The 19,488-nt window shown below is 44.1% G+C and overlaps 2 protein-coding genes across 3 annotated transcripts in view; one reads left to right on the forward strand and one right to left on the reverse strand.

The window, feature by feature from the left end:
- rars1 (arginyl-tRNA synthetase 1) overlaps positions 1 to 19,488 on the reverse strand; it is a 448,982-nt gene that overhangs the window by 276,309 nt on the left and 153,185 nt on the right. The window lies entirely within an intron of this gene.
- The window catches only part of LOC139345121 (rho GTPase-activating protein 7), a 95,984-nt gene continuing 85,425 nt past the window's right edge, over positions 8,930 to 19,488 (forward strand). For both annotated transcript variants that reach the window (XM_070983614.1, XM_070983615.1), the window contains exon 1: positions 8,930 to 9,105. In XM_070983614.1, the coding sequence (XP_070839715.1) occupies positions 8,985 to 9,105 (121 nt within the window). In that variant the 5' untranslated portion in view covers positions 8,930 to 8,984. The remainder of the gene's footprint in view (positions 9,106 to 19,488) is intronic.

The raw sequence follows: 19,488 nt of genomic DNA on the forward strand, positions 1-19,488 counted from the left end.
GGCTGTCAAAGGATCCGTTATAAACTCAGCTTGTTTAAAATATTACTGGAGTTGTGTTTTACAGGTTTTGACTATAACTGCACTCTTGAGACTGCTGCTGTGATATAAAACTGATGATACCGTCTGCATCTTCCAGGCATCTGTGGCTCCACATCGTCCTTTTTTTTTCTTCTTACTTTCTGTTCATATGGAAGCTATATATGGAACTAATCCTGCCTTTCTGGCTCAGAGTGAGCAGCCATGTCGTGGCCAGTAGCACGGAAAGACTCATTAAAGTATGAAATAACACAATGCACAAGATTAAATAACACTCACAGTGCAAAGCTCTAGATTGACTTATAAACGTCTAAGAACAATCACTTTTGGTGAAGTTTTAAGCTGAATTTCAGGACATCTTTTTACCTGCAAATGGCTAAAACCCTGCACACTGCATGCGTACCACTCACACCGCCTTAAAAATATACCATGATCAGTTTGTGCTAATGTGACATTTCCTCGCTTAAAGTATGGTGTGGCAGAGGAGCCTTCATGTGAATGTCTGTATTTATTTGGCCAGCAGTCTGTTTTATGACATCAACGAGCAAATAAACTGTCCATTTGTCACCAAGTGTCTTCAGATCTGCTCATTATCAGACTTGATGAGCCTGCTTGGAAGCTCTGTTTCCTTCTGCTTGCTAACAAACAAGCTGACATTATCTAAATATAAAAGCAGTCTAATTTAGGAACAAGCAAAAATCCACCACATTAAAGCACTCAGCAGACTCCAGATGTCCACAAAGGCCAGCTAATCTTCCCAGTTCACTTTTCCCCTGATTTGATGAACGGTTTGTGAAGCCGGTCAGTGTTTGTTCAGATAATTGGCCCTCGAAGAAGAAACACAGGAAAATCAGAGACCAGGAGTGTGGCCTGATGCTAATGTGAGGGAAGGGAAGTGAATTTAAGAGGTAGAGTGATTTCATACAGTTAATGAGAAGATTCATTCTAAATGGCAAGAAGTAGCGTGCACACAGGCTGGAGACGTTTCAGCAGTTGTGCTTATCCTGAAGCTGTTTGATTCCACTTCACGAGACCAGATTGAAAATTAGAGAAATTGGAGGAAAATAAAAGGAATATTTGGACTTCCTGGGAAGATCTGAAATCCATCTGAGTCCAGGCTTCGGCAAGAACGCACCCAGAGGCGATATGTGTTATTAGCTAGCCACAGCTCACATCTGTACTCTAATAGACATGGACTGCAAAAACATGCAATGGCCATAAGTTGAGTGAATAAAATGGGACAAAACATCGGTCTGAACATGCTTTTCAGGCCTTAAAATGGTGGTGTCACATATGAGGCGTTGCAGCTAACACCTGTAGCACACACTGGACACGCCATGCAGACAGATTTCGTAAATGTACTCCAGCCCATCCGGGTAGAGGACGTCTGGGGGTCAGCTCCAGCTCCAGTGTGTCTGATCTGAACCAAAATTACATTCATCAGATATTGTATCATTTCATATAACTATATTAATGTGAAGCAGGCCCTTGCAGGAAGAAGAGCACAGCAAATCTCTCGATAATAGAAAACAACCGCTGAGGGTGTTTTGCATTATGCAGCGTCAGGCCTCAGTTTGCCTGCAGAGGCTGAGCGAGCAGCTCGATCTCCCTGCGTCACGAGTTTAAGGTCAAATTCATAGCATGCCGTCATTATTTTCCTTCTTCCAAGTCTTCATTTTTTACAGTTTATTTCTGATGCTCTTTCTTGTTCGATTTTCCTCTCGCTGACACAGCTTTCCACTGGTGCCTTACGCATCTTTCAGAAAAGAAACAGAGCTTTCAGCGCTGATGACGCCAAAGCTTTTAATATAGTGTGGCTGACGCCTCTCGTTTGGGTGTTAAAAGTAAAAATGCAACTCACCCCCTTACAGATGGCTCTAAGGATTTTCATCTTTAATGAAGAACATGATCATGATCCGTTTTAATGGAATCAAAGCAAAGCATAGAAACATTCTTAGAGCGTGCTCTTCCATCTGTCCATCTGTGTGTTCAGTATGACTTCCACCAATATTATTTCACCAAAATCTGCCAGAAAAACACCATAAGTGTGAATGTGCATTAAAACATGCTAATAGCTTCTTAGATTTAGTGCTTTGAATAAAAGAAGCTAAAAAGCTAAGTGGTAATTGAAACTTCTCAACTTCTGCACCGCAGTCCACTTCTCTGCCTTCAGCTTCTGTCTCAACCTAATTGGCGATATTCATGTATCTGAAGAGCAACGCGGCAGTCGTCTTCAGTGTAAGAGCCAGAGGTCACACTGTGGATGTGAGTGTTTTTCCTGATACAAATGAAAGCTTCAGTGTAAAGCTGTTATCATGTAGTAGCTCCATAACCTGTTGATGCTTAAAACAGATGACTTCTAATCATTCCTCTCAGAGTAAGAACGCTTGAATGAAGAGAGCTGGAAGGTGTTGTAAAAATAAAGCCAAACCCTTCTAGTGTGATCCACACGGCAGAGGATTCCTGGTCTGCAGGGCCAAACTAGTCCAAACTGGGAAAACATACTGGTCTCCTCACTCCACTGCTGCCATAAACAGCGCTCAGGTGTTTATTCTTAGCTGCAGTCACACTTAATCAGCACAGTGTTTATGTAGCTTCAAAAGTGAGCGTGGAGCTCGTGGAGTGTCCCCAGAGGGTCCTGAGGGCCAAATGAAGAAACCACCTGCTCAGCAGCAAACAGCAGACAGACAGTCAGACAGTAGCTGGTGAACACTGAGCAGCATTTAGCAGCTAAAAAACCAGGAGTTATTCTCAGTTGGTTGAGACCAAAATATAACAAAAAGCACAAAGAACATGCTAGTTACTGTAGAATGTATGGGAAAATAATAGAGGGGTATTTTTCTATTTAACTTTTCATTTTTACTCATTGAATTATCTTAAAACATTTGTTTGAACTTGCAGAAATGTTTGCAGTTCCTCACTGCAACTGCTTCATAAAAACTGAAACACAAAAAATGGTCAGCTTTTGGATATTTTATACAATTTATGTATTTGAAGTATTTTTTTGCCTTTATCTTGTAGTGGTCTGTAGAGAAGTGGCAGGAAATGAAGGGGAGAAAGTTTGACCCCTAGTCCGCCAAGAGACCCTGTAATTATTTATCTTTCACATTACACATTATTTCTACAGCAGATATTCTTCCAGCTTCAACTAAACCATTCTTAACAACCATCGAATCAAAGCTAAAAGTATTTTTTTAAAGATAAATCTGGTCAACTGCATGTCATGTGAAACCGTCATGAGCCTCCTGGCCAACAGGGGCAGCACTGAGCCAGGTTACGGCTATCAAGGTGAGGTCACAGGGCAACAACAATGGCAGGCAGCACAAAGAGGAGGGAAACAGCAAAGCTAAACATGTAACTGACAAGAAAAGTTGAAAAGGCAGCTGGAGAAAGGTGCTGAAGGATTCTGCCCGCTTCTGCAGCACCTGAGGAGAGTTTACTGATGCTGTTTGCTGCAGCCAGAGGCCTGAAGCTCCTGCAAGGTAGACAGCTCATCAAGATGAGTGACAAGCTTCTGGGCAGGAACAACAGCAGCAGAGGAGAAGAGGACCAGACTAACAATAGAGTCTGTGCCTGGAGGCGAAAACTGGAAGAGAGGTAAGTGGAGGAGACTGGCTAAAGAAAGCTTTTAGTCCTCTTGACAATCAAAGATATTGTGGGTTGTGAGCAGTGGGGAGCAGCTCGGCGGGAGGAGGGACTTCATGATATTTTGGACACTTGAGTGTGTATTTCTGGAAGTGTGTTTTACCACCTGTGTACAGTTCAGGGAGGTTTTGATGTACTGGAGACATGCATGCTGACTAAAAACAGGCCTTTTAAAGCCAGAACTAGAAGATTGGAGGACTTTACTTTGGCTGAGTTAAGACTTAGTCAGCTTATAAATCACTTTATTGGTCCATTTGACTCAAAAGCTGGTGTCAGCCTTGATCAGTGCATGACTTCTGACAACAAGCATGTTCAGCCTTCTTTTCTTCAGCTAAGAAATGCAGGAAAAATCAGATGAATGTTGTCTTCTGCAGATCTTCTCCTGCCTGGTTTATTGTAATTTTTCTTTTACTCGTGTCTCAGTCAAGCTTCAGTAAACCGTCTGCAGTTGCTTCACAATGCAGCTTCCAGGCTATTAACTAGAACTAGCTGACGGCCGCAGCATTAAATTTAGGATCCTGTTCATTTGAAGGCTCTGCATGACCTCGCCTCCAGTCACATTTCTGATCTCCTCGTCCCATATTCCTCTTCTCAACCGCTCCGATCCTCTAATCTCAGCCTTTCGTCCATCATCGTGTTGGCATTGTCCATGAACATGATGGCACGCTAGCATTAGCATTCAGCTCAAACCTGTCCCCAAGATTTGTTGTAATACAGTCAGAATCCTGTACGAAACATAAAAAGCTTTGATCCCTTACCTCAGAAATAAAGGCAGGTAATTTTCCCTTGATATTTGCATCAGCCTGATTCCAATGATTTTGATTATTCATAAAAAAAATAACAAAAAGATACCCTTTGAAGCACGAGCGTGGTGGTCCATAATCAGAGCTTCATTTGCATTCTTTTTACTACTGAGCTGCTCTTAAGAGGGTCTTCAGTGTCTTTTTGATACAGGGAATCCAACAATGTCTTAGAGATACAACATCTTCCTTCAGGACATTTTACATCCTGTGTGCAGTGTTGGGAAAGTTCGCTTTCTACATGAACTAGTTCAAAGTTCAGTTCACAAATTTTAAAACAAACTAGTTCAGTTCATAGTTCATAATTCAAAATTTTGAATTAAAAGTTCATCGTTCTAAAAATGAACTAGTTCATAGTTCTTTTTTTCCATTCGTTGCTGCGAGCTGTTATTTTTCAAAATTATTGCCACAGCCCATAAAGAACCACAGACAGCGATTGTTTTATCAGTTTTAACACCGTAACTATGCGTCAGATTTCATCTTCATATCCAGTTTTGAATCCTTATCCAACCAGGGTTTACATTAGCATTGAGGGGACAGCATTTCCCCATTGCTGCTTTAACACTTTGTTACTGTCCATTCAGCCATGTGACTGAAGTGCGGATTTTCTTTTTGAAGGCCGTCGGGCAAAGTTTGCACAGAAATGTAAGATTTTTCCCATCCTCACCGATCTTGTCATAAAACTCGTTAAAATGATCACACGACGCCTCCTTGCTGCTTTTTGTTGTGATGACGCATGCGGCGATGTGACACCGTGGCTGGTGTTGCCAGATTGGGTGTTTTTTCCGCTACATATTAAGGCCTGTTGACAGTGTGTTTTATCTGGGTTTTCGCCTGGAAGGCTCTTTAGAAATCTGGCACCCTATTGAACGAAGTTAAACTGAGAGAGCGTGCCGTGCACGGACACCAGAGTGAACGAGTTCTCAGTAACGTTCATCAGGCAGTAATACAGTACGTTCAGTTCAGGTACGCTCAAAATATCTCTGCTCTTTTTCTCTTAATGGCAGTATTACGTGTCATAAATGTGCCATTGTTTCTTGATTTTAGCAGAGGCCATCGACATGGGTGAAAACTGCTTCAAAGGACAGGGTCACGGTCAGAATAGTGCATTTTTGAGGACAAATCTTGGCAGCTGTGAGGCTGCTTTCTTTAGCGTCAGAGGGAAAACTGAAACATATTAAATTCGCAGTCAGTGAGTGACTTTAAAAAATGTGAAGACTAATATCTGCTTAAACGCTTCAAACCTGTGCCTTTCGTGTCATTTTCCTTGTATCACTCTGAGTGACACGTCATCTGGGAAACCAAAGGCCAAACAGTTGAGTCCTGCTGTTTCCCGCCTGTCACAGCGTCACCGAGCGAGAAGCTGAGCTCCCGCCTGCCTGCTCAGAGCGGTGAGTCACTGCGGATGTGTGAATTAGTCAGATGCATGCAAATGCACGGGGATGTGCTGTATCACCAGTAAGACTCAGCCTCTTTTTGTTGGCTGCTTGGCATTTTCCTGCAATCCACAGTGAGGGGAGTTCAGGTTGCAGTGGCGCGGCGAGCAGCTGAGTGCTATTTAATTACCTGCTTTTGGAAAACTGCTGGGAATGCAACTAATTTAGGTCTTGTTTGAAGGGTAAACAAATGCGCCAGAAGATGTCTCCCATCACCCTCCCTGTAGAGGAAGAGGAGGGAGAGGGAGGCAGAAGCTGCTTCCTATCGCAAACATTATAATAGCCGTCTGAGAAGCTCTTGGAGGGGATTGAAGGCATGCAGTAATAGTGACATTGAAGGGTTTTAACTTTGCATAACGCCACAGTGAATTGATCGAGCTTTGGGTTGTGCTGATATTCAAATAGCGAGCTTTGTTCGGAAACACTTGAGTGTAAAGGCTTTGGAAACAAAAGCAGGAGGATAAAACTGCGAAGAACTTCGCTTTGATTCTCGAGCACCGTGTTTCAGACCTGCAGGTGTAGCAGCGAGCTGAAATGTTGACTTTCATGCCGACAGATACGCAGAGTGGCTTTGAGACTTCTGGTGGTGGATGTCTAATTTTGGAGTTTGAGGAAGTCCTTGTTGTTCTAATGTGGAAATTCAGCACCGGTGTTACAGCGGGTAAGTTAGATGTCAACAAAACATCAGGAAAAAAAAGCAGAAAGTCTTCATTATTGTCGAGTTCAAGCCAAGTTCGTTTGAAAGCTGCTGACAGACATGGTCTCTGTACCATCTGCTGTGTCTGTCGTTCTTTTGTATGAAGCAAGTTTAACGTCAGCTTTCCAGGACTTGTTTATTCCATACACTGTACATGTCTGTGTTGACACATTGGCAGCTTTTTTCTACCAGATTCCAGCAGAAATTGCTGATTTCAGCAATGCAGAGGTCACAGATGGAATGGGGGAATTCAATAAGAAAAATGAAATCAACTCAAGCGTTTTATAGCTCAGGGCTTTTGGCGCACAGTCCCTCGAGCTGAAGAAGTTAAACTCTCAGTAAGCAATGATTTATGTCACCATGGCTTTACCTGTCCACAGTGGAGCAGCAGTTCTACATGAGCTTGACTGACCGGGCTACGGCGACTAGCATGCTACAGCTAACGGACGACAGCTGGTGCACTGCCGAATCATTCTTAAACCCTAAAATCTGCGTCACATGCCGAACTGAACGTCCTGTACCAAAAGGTTCAGGACACACACCTCCAAAGCCAAACCTCTAATTTAGTTACTTTTTCCAATGTCATGATGGAATATTTTCTGCTGAATCAGCACTATTCATGGAAGCGTCGCCCCTCCTGTTGAATTTACTCATTTAAGTAATTTGAATGTACTAATGGAAATGACTTCGCTGATCGTTTACTGAATGCCTTCAGTGACCACACAAACAGTTCCTTTGCTGATGTTAGACTGAAAGCCGATAACTCAAAGTAACGTCCCGTAAAGGCGGCGGAAGTGAAGGCAACAGGAAGTTTGTTGTTGATGCAAACTAAATTGGCCAAAATGAGCTCTCAGGTGGGGAAGGCTCCACATGTCTTAAAACTGCACTGTTTCTGTACGTACGTGTGGATGAAACCCACTGATAGCAGCTGTTGTATCATTAAACTCAATGAAGGTTAATGAAGGTTGAAGTTAAATGATGCGGAGAGTCCGATGGGTGGAGTGGAGGGCCGAAGCCGGGTGGTGTAACTGTAAATCCTTAAAACAGTCAAAACTCAGAGCATTTGCATTTTCAGTCTCCTGCGCAGCAGAAAATGAAATCCTTATTTCACCACTCAGCTAAAGGACAGCGCTCCCTGTCGAGCGTCCTGTCTTTTGCATATGTTGACACTTTGGTTTGACAGCTGCTGGTTTTGACCTGTTGACTGTGTGTGGACAGAGCTGTCCGCTAACCTCATTCACTCCGCGGACTCTGCTGGGTTCGTCATTGCAAAGACGACAGTCCTGACGGAGAACATGATCATTGACATTTCCAACTTTTCCTCCTGCACGAAGTAGAGCTCTTATTGTAAAAGTGCTGCAGTTCAATCCCAAAGAAGGACTGAACCACTTTGGGAGGGACCACTCATCCTTTGGACCAACTACAGGAATGTCCCCCATTGAGTCTCTGCCCCCCCCCCCTCTTCTCCCCCTCTCCATTCATTATTTCTCTCAGACTCTATCCTCCTCTTCCTCCTTCCCAGCAGTCCTGACCTGCACTGTTTATTTATCCCCTTTCCCAAGAGAGGAAGTGTGTTTAGACAGATTTTAGCATTGATGATGATGATGATGATGATGATAGTGTGTGTGTGTGTGTGTGTGTGTGTGTGTGTGTGTGTGTGTGTGTGTGTGTGTGTGTGTGTGTGAAGTCACGAGTCATTCCAGACAAGTCCAAGTCTTAAGTCTGTCACAGGGGCAGCCGTCCACCTGCTCTCATGCTATTACATACATTCTTCATTTTATCCGCATTTTATCTTTTCCCTCCGTGTTTATTATTGTATTCTTTCATTTTAATTGTGTTTTACACTTTATTTCTCACGTTTGCGTTCTGCTTTTCACTTCTGAACTTTGAAACAAATACATTTGTTCAAAAACAAAGTGTCACGTCCACAGCGGTGTGTGAAAATACACTTCTCACTCTCGCTCTGCTTCACATTCATCGTCCTGAAAACACACGGATACACACTCACAACTGCATAACAGTTTGTTCATCCACGTGAAAAGTTCTTCACACACACACACACACACACACACACACACACACACACACACACACACACACACACACACGCACACACTTTCTGAGCTCTCTGAGGAGGGAGGCGTAGGGAGGGAGAGGACAGGGGTGTTTCACAAATTACATACAGACTTTTTGCATCAAGTGTCAGCCCCCCTGCCTCCTCTTCCTCCTCCTCCCTCCTCAATTGACTCTTAAGTCAAACACACCCTCTGCATGAGCCATGACGGAGCAAAGGCTGCCCACATGGGCAAGAAGCTCTGCACGAACGCAGGTTTTTTCAGCGGGAATATGTAAGTGTTGAGCGTGTGGAATATGGCTCAGACCCCGGCGGTAAAAACTCCACTGCGGAGATCCTTCAGCGAGCACGTGAAAGACTCCACCAACAAGGCTTGGGATGTCTTCTGGAGGGGCGTGAGGGAGAGGCGGCTGTGGGGTGAGTTGGAGTATGATGTGAATGTAGATTATTCAGCTGGTTGGCGGGTTGGGAAGGGGGGCTTACGCAGGCTGCATCTTGGTTGCAGGAAAGGCTTTTTCTGGAACTCAGTGTGATTCAAGAATTCGATTTGAGATGAGGTTAAAATCTTCTGTTACGGCTTCTGTTGAAATCAGTGTATGTTGTGATTTTCTGGTGTTTCCTGCGCAAACGCTGAAGCTGGGACGCAGTCAGGAGTCATATTCAGCTGCATCAACTTGTCAAATCAGGTCACAAAATTCTCATATATGTTTATTTTTCTCCATCATCTGAAAATCTTGATGGGCGTTTCTTTCTTTTTCCCCTCATCAGCGGTGACGTCACTGCTTGAGAGATGCACTTTTCACAAACTGATGCTTGAGACTCGCTTCAGCATCTGTGGTCCAGTTCATCACGAACAGTCGCTGCGCTGTGACGCACGCACGCCGCCGTGCTTCACGCTGCCACTGGGAAACATTTTGAAAAGCTCACATCTCTCCTGAACCAAAGTTCGTTCATTAAAACAGAATTCAGCTCTTCGGAGGCGTTTGGTGAAGACGCAGAAGGTCAAGGCTGTTTTCAAACATCCTGTGGAAGACTTGGTGGAACCAGCGATGTCTGCTTCATGTTCATGTCTGAAATGTAGTTGTTTTTGAATTGTTGATTGCAGTGAAGGAATCTGTCACCCAGTGGAGGAGTATGGCTCTTAAACATACTGAACTTCTGTGGCACAACGACATGAGATGCGTCAGGCTTTAGAAATACTCGCGAGGAGGATAAAACCGTCGTTGATCACCAGCCTCATTGCGCAACATTTCTCAAACGGCTTTCTAAAGTTGTCATAATATCCTGGTCAGCTCCTGCTTGTTTATGTCCGTCATTCATTTACAAGGCAGCTCCACGAAACCACCCGCATGCGGGCTGTAGCTGTGACTGATTGTGGTTTCACGTCTCATTGCAGCAGAGTGTCTTCCAGTGTTTGCTTTACGCCGTGAGGGTGACTCATATGTTGATACTCGGGGTGCGAAGCGAGTCCTCAGCTCCAGACTTCCAGGAACCTCAGCGTGATCTCCACGCTGAGAGCCGTTAAGTCTGTCTGCATCTGACAGATCCCGCAGAAGCTCTTCGTGGCGCTGAAGCTCCTCTGCATGCATCCGGCGGCGTTTCCTCGCTGTTAAAACAGCGAGTTTTAAACGATCAGTGAGCCTGAGAGCCAGGGCTGCTCTGTGCTGTGTGTGGTTGAACTGACGCTGCTCAGCGTGTGTGTGCGCGTGTGCGTGTGTGTGTGTGTGTGTGTGTGTGTGTGTGTGTGTGTGTGTGTGTGTGTGTGTGTGTGTGTGTGTGTGTGTGTGTGTGTGTGTGTGTGTGTGTGTGTGTGTGTGTGTGTGGCCTTGTTAGATGCAGGTTAATTCACTGAACTGGCTGAGAAAATGTTAAGGTGACCCTGAAGGCGACACTTCTCTTCCACCTGCTGCTGCTTTGTGCTGAGCAAGTCTCTGCCGTAAATATGAGGGATCTAATAACTGGAAAAATAGGGAGCTGTGAAATATGTTTGATGTCTCAGTCAGTTTTTTCTTATTATTTATTACTCTGAGGCCCTCCATCCCTCCCTATTTCCACTCTTGTTATTATTTTGAATTATTTTTGACTTTATTTAATGAAACATATCTCAGCTGTGGACTGTCAGAGGTGTGTTTCCTGTGAAATGCAGTGAACAGAGTCTTGTTGCAGCTCTACCTTTCGATGTGATGTGTGTGATGTAGCTGACGATCAGTTAAAACTCATGAGTCTAGTCGGGCGTTGAGTATTTATTATTGCTAACCTGACCTCTCAATGAGGACATGTTCTTTGGTGGGCCAGCGGGTTTATTACAAGCTGAACTCTGATGATCCTGACAAACTGAAATCATGTTTGTGACTGCAAAAATCCCCCAAAATCACAGTTTGCCATAAACACACACCCACACAGAGTATGATATGTCACTGATCAGCAGGCTGCAGGACCGGTGAGGTTTAAGCTGAGAAGCTTTTAGTCACGACGCTGCGAAATTCAAACCGGCTACCTTCAGGGCTTTAAATGAACTTCTGTCACAGAGTGAGGAGTTCAGAGTTGAATAATCCGTCTGCTGCATGTTAACGTCCAGACTCTCACTGAGCACTTCTTAAAGCTCCAGGAACACCTCCGATTCTCCGGCTGCTGGTGTGTATTTGTGTGCGCAGGGCTTCCAGTGTATGAACGAGTGTGTACGTGTGGGAACAGGGTTTTTTTTTTTCGGTGTGTGTTTAATTCAGACAGCTGGTTCTGCTTTTTCTGTGAGAGCTGATACCTGGCTCCAGCTGTGTGTACGCTCACATCTGTGTGTGTGTGTTCGGATTAAATCAACATATGACGTCAGAGCAGTGGTGCTCTCTGATTGGCTGAGGTGGATTATGTAATGCTGTGCTTCGTAATCCTGGAGGACACACACACATACACACACACACACATTTATGCACAGCAGAGAAAAACAGAGAGGGAAGGAGTTTTTATTTTTTTTATTTTTTTTATTTTTTTTGATGAATCATGCCAATTGTTTTACATGAAACTGTGTACTTTACATGCTGTAAATACTTTCCAAAAAAACAGTGTTTCCAGTTATTTAAATATGTGACAAGGCTCAAAATTCACTTGTTTAAATTTCTTTTAATAGGATTTCATATTTATCTGAAAAGTTACCTGTAAGGTGTCTCATATTAAGCCTAATGACATGAAAAATTAGACAAATATAAACGTTTGGCTCCACAGTTTTGCTTGTTCAGGTTGTGATGAACTGACACCATCAGCATTATTTAGCTTTAAGCATTTTGGTCCCCAGCAGACAGTTTGACGTCCACATCAGATGCAGTTTTTCACATTAAATTCACTGTTTGTGTACTTTGACCGTCATTGTGAAGCTGTTGCAGTTCGTCCTCCATCTTTCTTTCATCGCTCACTGTCTCCGAGTCTCGCCTCCGCAGGAGCATCTCCTGCCCGTCCTCCTTCATCAGCCCATCCTAATATTTACTCCACTGCTAATAAGTTGTCATAACTCACAGCCCAAATATGGTCTTCCATTCAGACCTTGAGGACGAGGCTCTTCCAAACACGCTCTTCGCCAGGCGCGCTCTGTAAACTTTGCTCTGACTTTTTCCTCCCGCCTGGACGGACTCATCGCCAATATGACAGAAAGTCAAACGCAAATTTAAATCCACAGAGGACTTAATAAAACATAAAGGTTAGAATTTAGACTTTTGTTGAATTGTTAGTTTCCTCAGAGAGCGAGACGACGTCACACAAAAACATTCAGATTAAATCCAGATTTAAAGACGTTCCTGAAGCCGCCATGTTTCTGCTCTTCAGCAGGAAAAAGACTTCAGGAGCTTTTATAAGGCCACTGTGCTGCATGTCCTCACACCGCCTGAGCTTCTATAGAACGAACATTGTTTTAAGACTTTTTCCTGTAGAATTTCAAATAAAAACCACAAAGGTGTGATTAACCTTCACACTTGGCGAGCGGAGCCGAGAAGCGAGCCAGGAAGTTTGATCTGAGGTTGTCTGAGAGCAGCATGAACTCACAGTCTTTACAGGTTTGAGGGCAGAAATAGAAAAAAAAAAAAAAGAACTTTTATTTCAATTGATTAACAAAATTAACACAAATGTTTTGTCATTTAGTTTTAATGTTGTCTGGCTTTTGATTTGCATCACATTTGGGTGTATTCACACCACAGGGTTTGCTACTGGAGGAAGAATAAATCATTTCAAATATGAACAAATCCTGCCAGGATGGAAGCTGGGATGGCGCAGACTTTTCAAGATGGAAATACAAAACGCATCAGACCGTTTGTCTTTCGGAGGGACGCCCAGAAGCTCCCACCGTTTATTTACACAAACAGACAACTAATTATAGAATGATTTTACAGTTTAACAGCCTTACATAATGAAGTGGTTCTTGAGGATAAAGATGATTAAAACTGAAAATGAGAAAGCAGAGAGACGCCGAGGCTCTGAGCCAAATGTGATAGAAGGAATCAATGTGAACGCTGGTGTTTGTTCTGCTGCGATCAGAGACGGGCCAAACTAAACAGCCAAGTGGGGAAACTGAGGTGGGAACCTGGGAAACACACACACCAAACACACGGTTCCTCGTTGTGTCTCTGCAGCTCTGACAGAGGGAGAACACACACATAGTCGCGCACACTCAGACTCTTTATCATCAGCTTTCAAACAACACACACAGATTTGTGTTTGGTCTTGCAACTTGTGTGGTAAATGATGTTGTTTTGAGGCAGAAGGAGCAGAATGAATGGAGAGGAGGAAGAGTAAGCGTGTGTGTGTGTGTGTGTGTGTGTGTTATCGTCTGTCCTAGCTCCAACAGGACGTGATGGAGAGCTCGTGTGACTCAGGGTTTAAACAGTGGAAACAAAAAGGGAAACAAAGCAGTGTTTTGTTTTAGTAAATCCGCGATGACCTTTTCACGTTTTGGGGGTTTGGGGATTTCCTTGCTGATGAATAACTTTATTTTACCAAATCCTTCTGGTTTTATATTGTTTCCACTTCACCTTGTTAGCAGGGTCATAACATCAAGTTTTAACCATTGTGCACCTTTCAAAGTGCCCAGTCCACAGGCTAACAAGCAGAGAGTGTGCTCGCACTGATGCAGAACAAGCTTGGAGAACTGGGAAGTGTCAAGGGCAGCGAGTATGTGAGGCAGCTGGTGTCACCAGAAGCCAAGCTGAGCTTAGCAGCAGGGTTGGAGGAACTCTGTCGAGCGATCTCTGCAACGAGTGCAGGTCTGGGGGGGAGAACATGCCAGCCAGCCGTCGCCCACACTGCGTTAAGTACACTAAACTTTGTCACGGCGCTGAGTGGCTTCCTAACACTGTTTAAGATTGCCGTGCTTTCATAGACAGAGGAAGGTGAGTGTCAGAGTGCAACGCTGCACGTCCTGGAAACAGTGCAGAACCAGTACATACTAACTCAGAAAGCATGCATAGATATGTTGAGTTTTCAGCTTTCAGTTTCAAACCACTTTCTGGCACGTCAGGTGGCCGATGTAGCACTGCATCACATTTTCTCTGATGGAAGAGCACCTTAGAGGACCCATGTATTTTCTCCATAAGAGGAGTACTCCAGAAGACATGTAGCAGCTTTTTTCCATTGAAAAAGGACACATTTTCTCCACTGGAAGGGCACCCCAGAGGAGTCTTCATCTCATTTCTTAGCACATGGGGCCACTGCAGAGGACATTTTATCATGTTTGATCTGCTGAAGGGGCATCCAAGAGGGCGCCTCTGCTGTGATCGCCGCCACTTAGTCCTCCAGCGTGTAGCAGTCGCAGCTCAATGGTCTTTTAACAGAGCCTGAGTCCTCCATGTTTTTCTTTGGCATTCGGTATCCATTTTAATCAGGACATTTTCTGAGCTGTTTCTTGGTTTGGGTAAGTTTTTCCTCACAGAGAGAGAAATACACGTATGTGCTAATTCAATTCGTCACATCATTTCCTCTTTCCTCTTTCTTCTCCTCTCCTTCCCTTTGTCCCTCTGTCTCTCTTTCCCTTTCTTCATTTACTTACTGTGCGTCTCTTGTCAGAGCTGCCTGGATTTCATCAGCAGTATTACCTCATCCTGAGCACCAGGACCACATGCCTCCCCTCCTTCCCTCTCCTCCTTTCCCCTCCCTCGGCTTTGTTCTTCTTCTATGTTCGCCTCCTCTGTCCTTCTCTTCTTCCCTCTCTGTTTGCTGTCACTGACTGTGTTCATATGACAGGCTCAGGGGAGTGCTGAGTGTGTGTGAGGGCTTTTTACTATTCTGATCGAGGATACATTACAGTTAAAAAGAAAAAAAAAACTTTCCAGATGGGAAGTGAAAAAAAAAATCCACAGCTGAAGAAAAGAAAAAAATCCAGCTGGAATAAAAAAAATAAAGGATTCAGATTTCAGGTTCCTCGACTCGAACATCAGTTAAGAGAATATTTGAACATTGCCCTTTTTACTTATAGGTTCCCCGTCTGCATGTATTCTTTCAGAATTCATGAATATTTCCCGTATGGGGCCCTCCAAATCATTTTTATCAAAAATTGTTTGATTTCTGAGGATGCAATCTGTGAATGAGACGAGAATAAGGAAGCAGGTCTTCCTGCGCAGAATAGGAATGACTGCCTCCTGCTTGAGTCTGAAGAGAAAATGCGTCTCTAAAGCAGGAGCAGATAAGTCAGAATGTGGCTCGGTCTGCTAAACCTGTTAACGCCGGCATCGAACGCACCTTCCTCTGCGAGTGAGTGGAATCGTTTCAGGGCTGATCGCAGAGAGCTTTGTGTTTTTTAGCCTTCACGAACGTCCACAGAATGTGTGATGAGCAGGTGGAGGCAACAAGCAGCTGGCAGTTTACCGTCAGTTTCTGGTCCACACGAAAAGATCATCTATTTATCCGTCCACTATCCTCCACTCGTCCATCTGTCCACATCAGTTATGATGAAGACTGGCTAAACAATGCAGTGCAGACATCCCTGTCCAAGGCCACGACCTCCAAGTCTCTCTGGAGGGTCGAGGCTGCCCAAAAATCTCTGCCCAGTTTTCTCCCAACGTCAACAAGAGCTGATGCTCAAGGAAGGAGTCAGTTTTCTCACACAAGTCCTCCAAAAGAAACAACAAAATAAGCTTCTTCGATATAAACCATTGTTTTCGGAGCTTGTCGGGGTCACAATCACTGAACGCCGCACATCCTGTTCACACAGACCACGTGACCCCTTGGCTGAACCGCAGTTAAATTTAGCGTTTGGTGTAACGGGTCGGTGGCTGTGACTGCCTTTGTCAAAGCGCAGCGCTGACCCCAGGACTCCTAACGGACAGGGCTGAGTGTAAATCCTGTGGCCTAATGAGCTGTTTGCTTTGTGCACAGCTCTGACCAGGCAGCGCAGTGAGGAGGAAAAAAATGCATTGACTCTACTTGACTGATAGATGTAACAGCAAGGCAGTCGCAATGATGAGGCAAAACATTTTTTATATGGCGGGCAAACTTTGATCGTCTTCCTTTCATTTGTAAAGGCCGCCGTCACATTTTAAGGTTGAACCTGCGTGGTTTTTAAAGTGGCGCCAATGTTCAGGCTGCCGGCATAAATGATATTGTTAGCATTTCCCTGCCAACACTGGTGACCGTGTAGAAATCTGCCATGGAGCCGAGTGTGCGTTTTATTGGCATTTTCTGTCTCCTATAGAATAACGAATAAGTCCATTCATAATAATGGACGACTCCTCAGTAGTGGACGTGTGCTTGAAGGACCAGGACTGTTGCTTGCATTTGCTGTGTTGCATTCAAATGCACGAACAAAAATCTGAATGTAAAAAGTCACATATTGTTTAAACAAAAAAAGAAAGAATCATACGTAAAGATATTCTGGCAGAGGCAAAAAGCCAAAAGACTTGCTGCTTTGAGGCAAATGTAGCTGTTCACAGGAGGGGGACAGGGAGGTGGACATCACAGGAGGGGGACAGGGAGGTGGACGTCACAGGAGGAGAAAAATGAGGTGGACCTCACAGGAGGAGTACAGGGAGACAACATGGACAGAGAGCAGGGAGCTAGACATCACAGGATGAACAGCTTTTTTTTTTTTTTAGTTAAATGTTTATTTATGTGTAATGTATCCAGTAGTACTTTTTCACATTAGTCACTACATCAGCAGGGTTTGATTTAACCCAGGTATAATACATCATAATGCCACGGCTTATTCATTAAAAATGAAAATATCTCCTGTGGATCACTCAGCTCTAGCTGTTTCAAATGTCAACACACATCCCCGTTAACAAAGCTCTTAGCAAACCTTTTTATCTCTCGTTATTCTTTGTACTGGCGTCATTAAATTAGCTGTAGCTAAGTGACGTTAATTCTGTAACAGCTAAAATGAAACTTGCTCTCTGAGATGAGGTAAATTTAGACTCTGTCATGATCATGATTAAAAGTATAAGCTTTAATTTACTGAAAACTTTTAATAGCATCAGAAAAGAAATGATATTTTTTCATAGTTGAAAAATGAAATTTTCCACCTGTTGTCATGGTGTCATGGTATTCTAGATGTCTTCTACGACATTTTCTACACATTTCATCCAAATTCAGCCAACATATTTGCCTTCTCGACAGCCGGAGTTTGATATTGTAAAGTTATGAACGTTTGAGGGAAGGTTGTCCACACAGCATCGGTTTGTAAGAGCCGACCGACCAGCAGGTCGGTGGGGTTGACGAGGTTAAAAAACAGCTGCCTGTGTCCCCACAGCGAAGTACAATGAAAAGCACCCGAGGTTGTATTAAAGCCGCCGAGGCACAGGACTTTGAAAAGGAAGCAGAGTGAAAAGAGGAAAAATATGCTGTCGGCAGAAGCCAGAGTCTCATATTCCACAGTATTTATTGTGTTGGTTTTATTATCTTGGAGGAAATGTGCTTTAGCAGCTTCCAAAGAGAGCCGAGAGGGGAGGAGGAGGAGGAGGAGGAGGAGGAGGCCACCTGAGAGCCACAGAAAGACCCAAAAAGGCTGCTTTTCTCATCACCTCGCTGTAGGTTTTCACAGAGGAAGGGTGTGGCTGTAAACCAGGGCACAGCGGAGGAAAAGCGCTTATCTGAAATGATTGTGCTCTCCTGGAGCAGCAGGGCGTCCTATGGCTTAGAGTCTGTTTGTCAAAGCTGCATCAGACAGCTTTTCATCTGGAGGCAGCAACAGTTTGGCCGAGTGTCGATGCGGTTTAACTCACTTCATTCATGGACTCCTCCTCGTTCGATTAGGACAGACTGTGTTCAAGGAGGCGCAGCATAAAACTAACTCCTGCTTTGCTGCTGAATGGAAACACAGGTTGTTATAAGGTGTCTGAACAGCTGTTTAACTCCATATCTGCTCCACCTCCATCTACTCTTACCGCTGTGCACAATATCTCTTACATTTAGACAAAGGTGAACACAGTAAATCCTAAAATCACAGCTCAGCATCTTGGTTTAAAACATCATAATAATAGAAAGTTCAAAGTCATTATCAGAGTGAGAAAAGGAGGTTTCAGATGCTGTTTCTACACATCCGGTAAGCACTTTGTTTGAAGTGTACCAACCACTGAAAGGCTCAGTTTACCTGGTCCAAATGGCCACAGGTGAAGGCGGAGAAAAACACCTGCCGTCAGAGAGAAGGGCGAGACGTGATCGTGCAGGTGAGGCTAAACCACCTTGAGGCCATTCATGGTATTTCACTTTGTTGTAACTTCTCTCTCAAGCTCCACTCTCCAAAAAAACCTGAACATTTTATTTATATCAAATAATGTTTTGTATGTTGCCGACTGATGCTTTGTCTCACCACGTCTCTGGATCGTATTTAAGAAGTTGTAGGATCGTCCTTTTTTTCTGTCTTGTAGTAAAAACTTCTCTCAAGTCGTTCACAAACGATCCCGTCACCTCTCCACTTCTGCCATTGTGACGGAGGTTCCAGGCGCTCTCAGACGATCTGACAAGCACTTTATTTGAACCTTAACGAGGCCTTTGTAGCATCGGGTTTCTGTCAAGATCGCATCGAAGAGGTTGACGATTTAATTTATTTCTGACACCATGATTTGTGGCGTTGCACTGAGCTGCATGATAATGTCATGTTTACTAGGACAGTGCGTTATCTGCTAAACTCAGAGCTGAGCAGACTCTTGTTGGACTCAACAAAAGCTAAACGTGATGAATTTCAGAAATAGTTTTTCCGAGGCTGACGGGTTGCGTTCGATCGTCCAGGTGTCCTGACAGTTTTTCACTTGTTTCTCTGACCTGAGAGCCTTTGAGAGCTGAGAGTGAGGCAGCATCAGCTTCATCCTCTGAGAGTGATGTTCGACAGCAGTCACATCCAGACGCTCTTCAGCTCGTCTCCGTTTCAGCTGCTGGGAAACGAGCATTTGCTAACTTTTACCGTCTTGTGCCATTTGGTGCTCATAAGCTGATTAGCTCGTCTTGTTTTAATTAATCCCTCGAGTGCTTCCTGTGTCATTGTACTTCCTGCTGCCGGCCCATTTTAAGCTAAAGCCCTGGCGTGGCTTGTGTTGCCGTTGTCGTGTCCACAGGCTGTTTGTGCAGTGGGCTTTTGTTCATATTCTGTGTGAAAGAGACAAATACTGAAAGCCAGCTCTGCACCTTCCTCTTCAGTTGATGCAGTGTTTGACTGCAGCTGTTGTTTCACAATGAGAGCTCCCTCCAGCGTGCGCGCCTACCTGAATGGAGGTTATGTACATTTTCATATTTATGAAAACTCCCTGGATTCAGTCATTATTTATGTTTCTGTGGCTGAATAACTTTCCATACCGCCAGCCAGGAACAAAAGCAGAGGCTGTTTATTTCTTTCTG

This window comes from Chaetodon trifascialis, chromosome 16 (genome assembly GCF_039877785.1).
Source record: "Chaetodon trifascialis isolate fChaTrf1 chromosome 16, fChaTrf1.hap1, whole genome shotgun sequence".
NCBI classification, from domain to species: Eukaryota; Metazoa; Chordata; class Actinopteri; order Chaetodontiformes; family Chaetodontidae; genus Chaetodon; species Chaetodon trifascialis.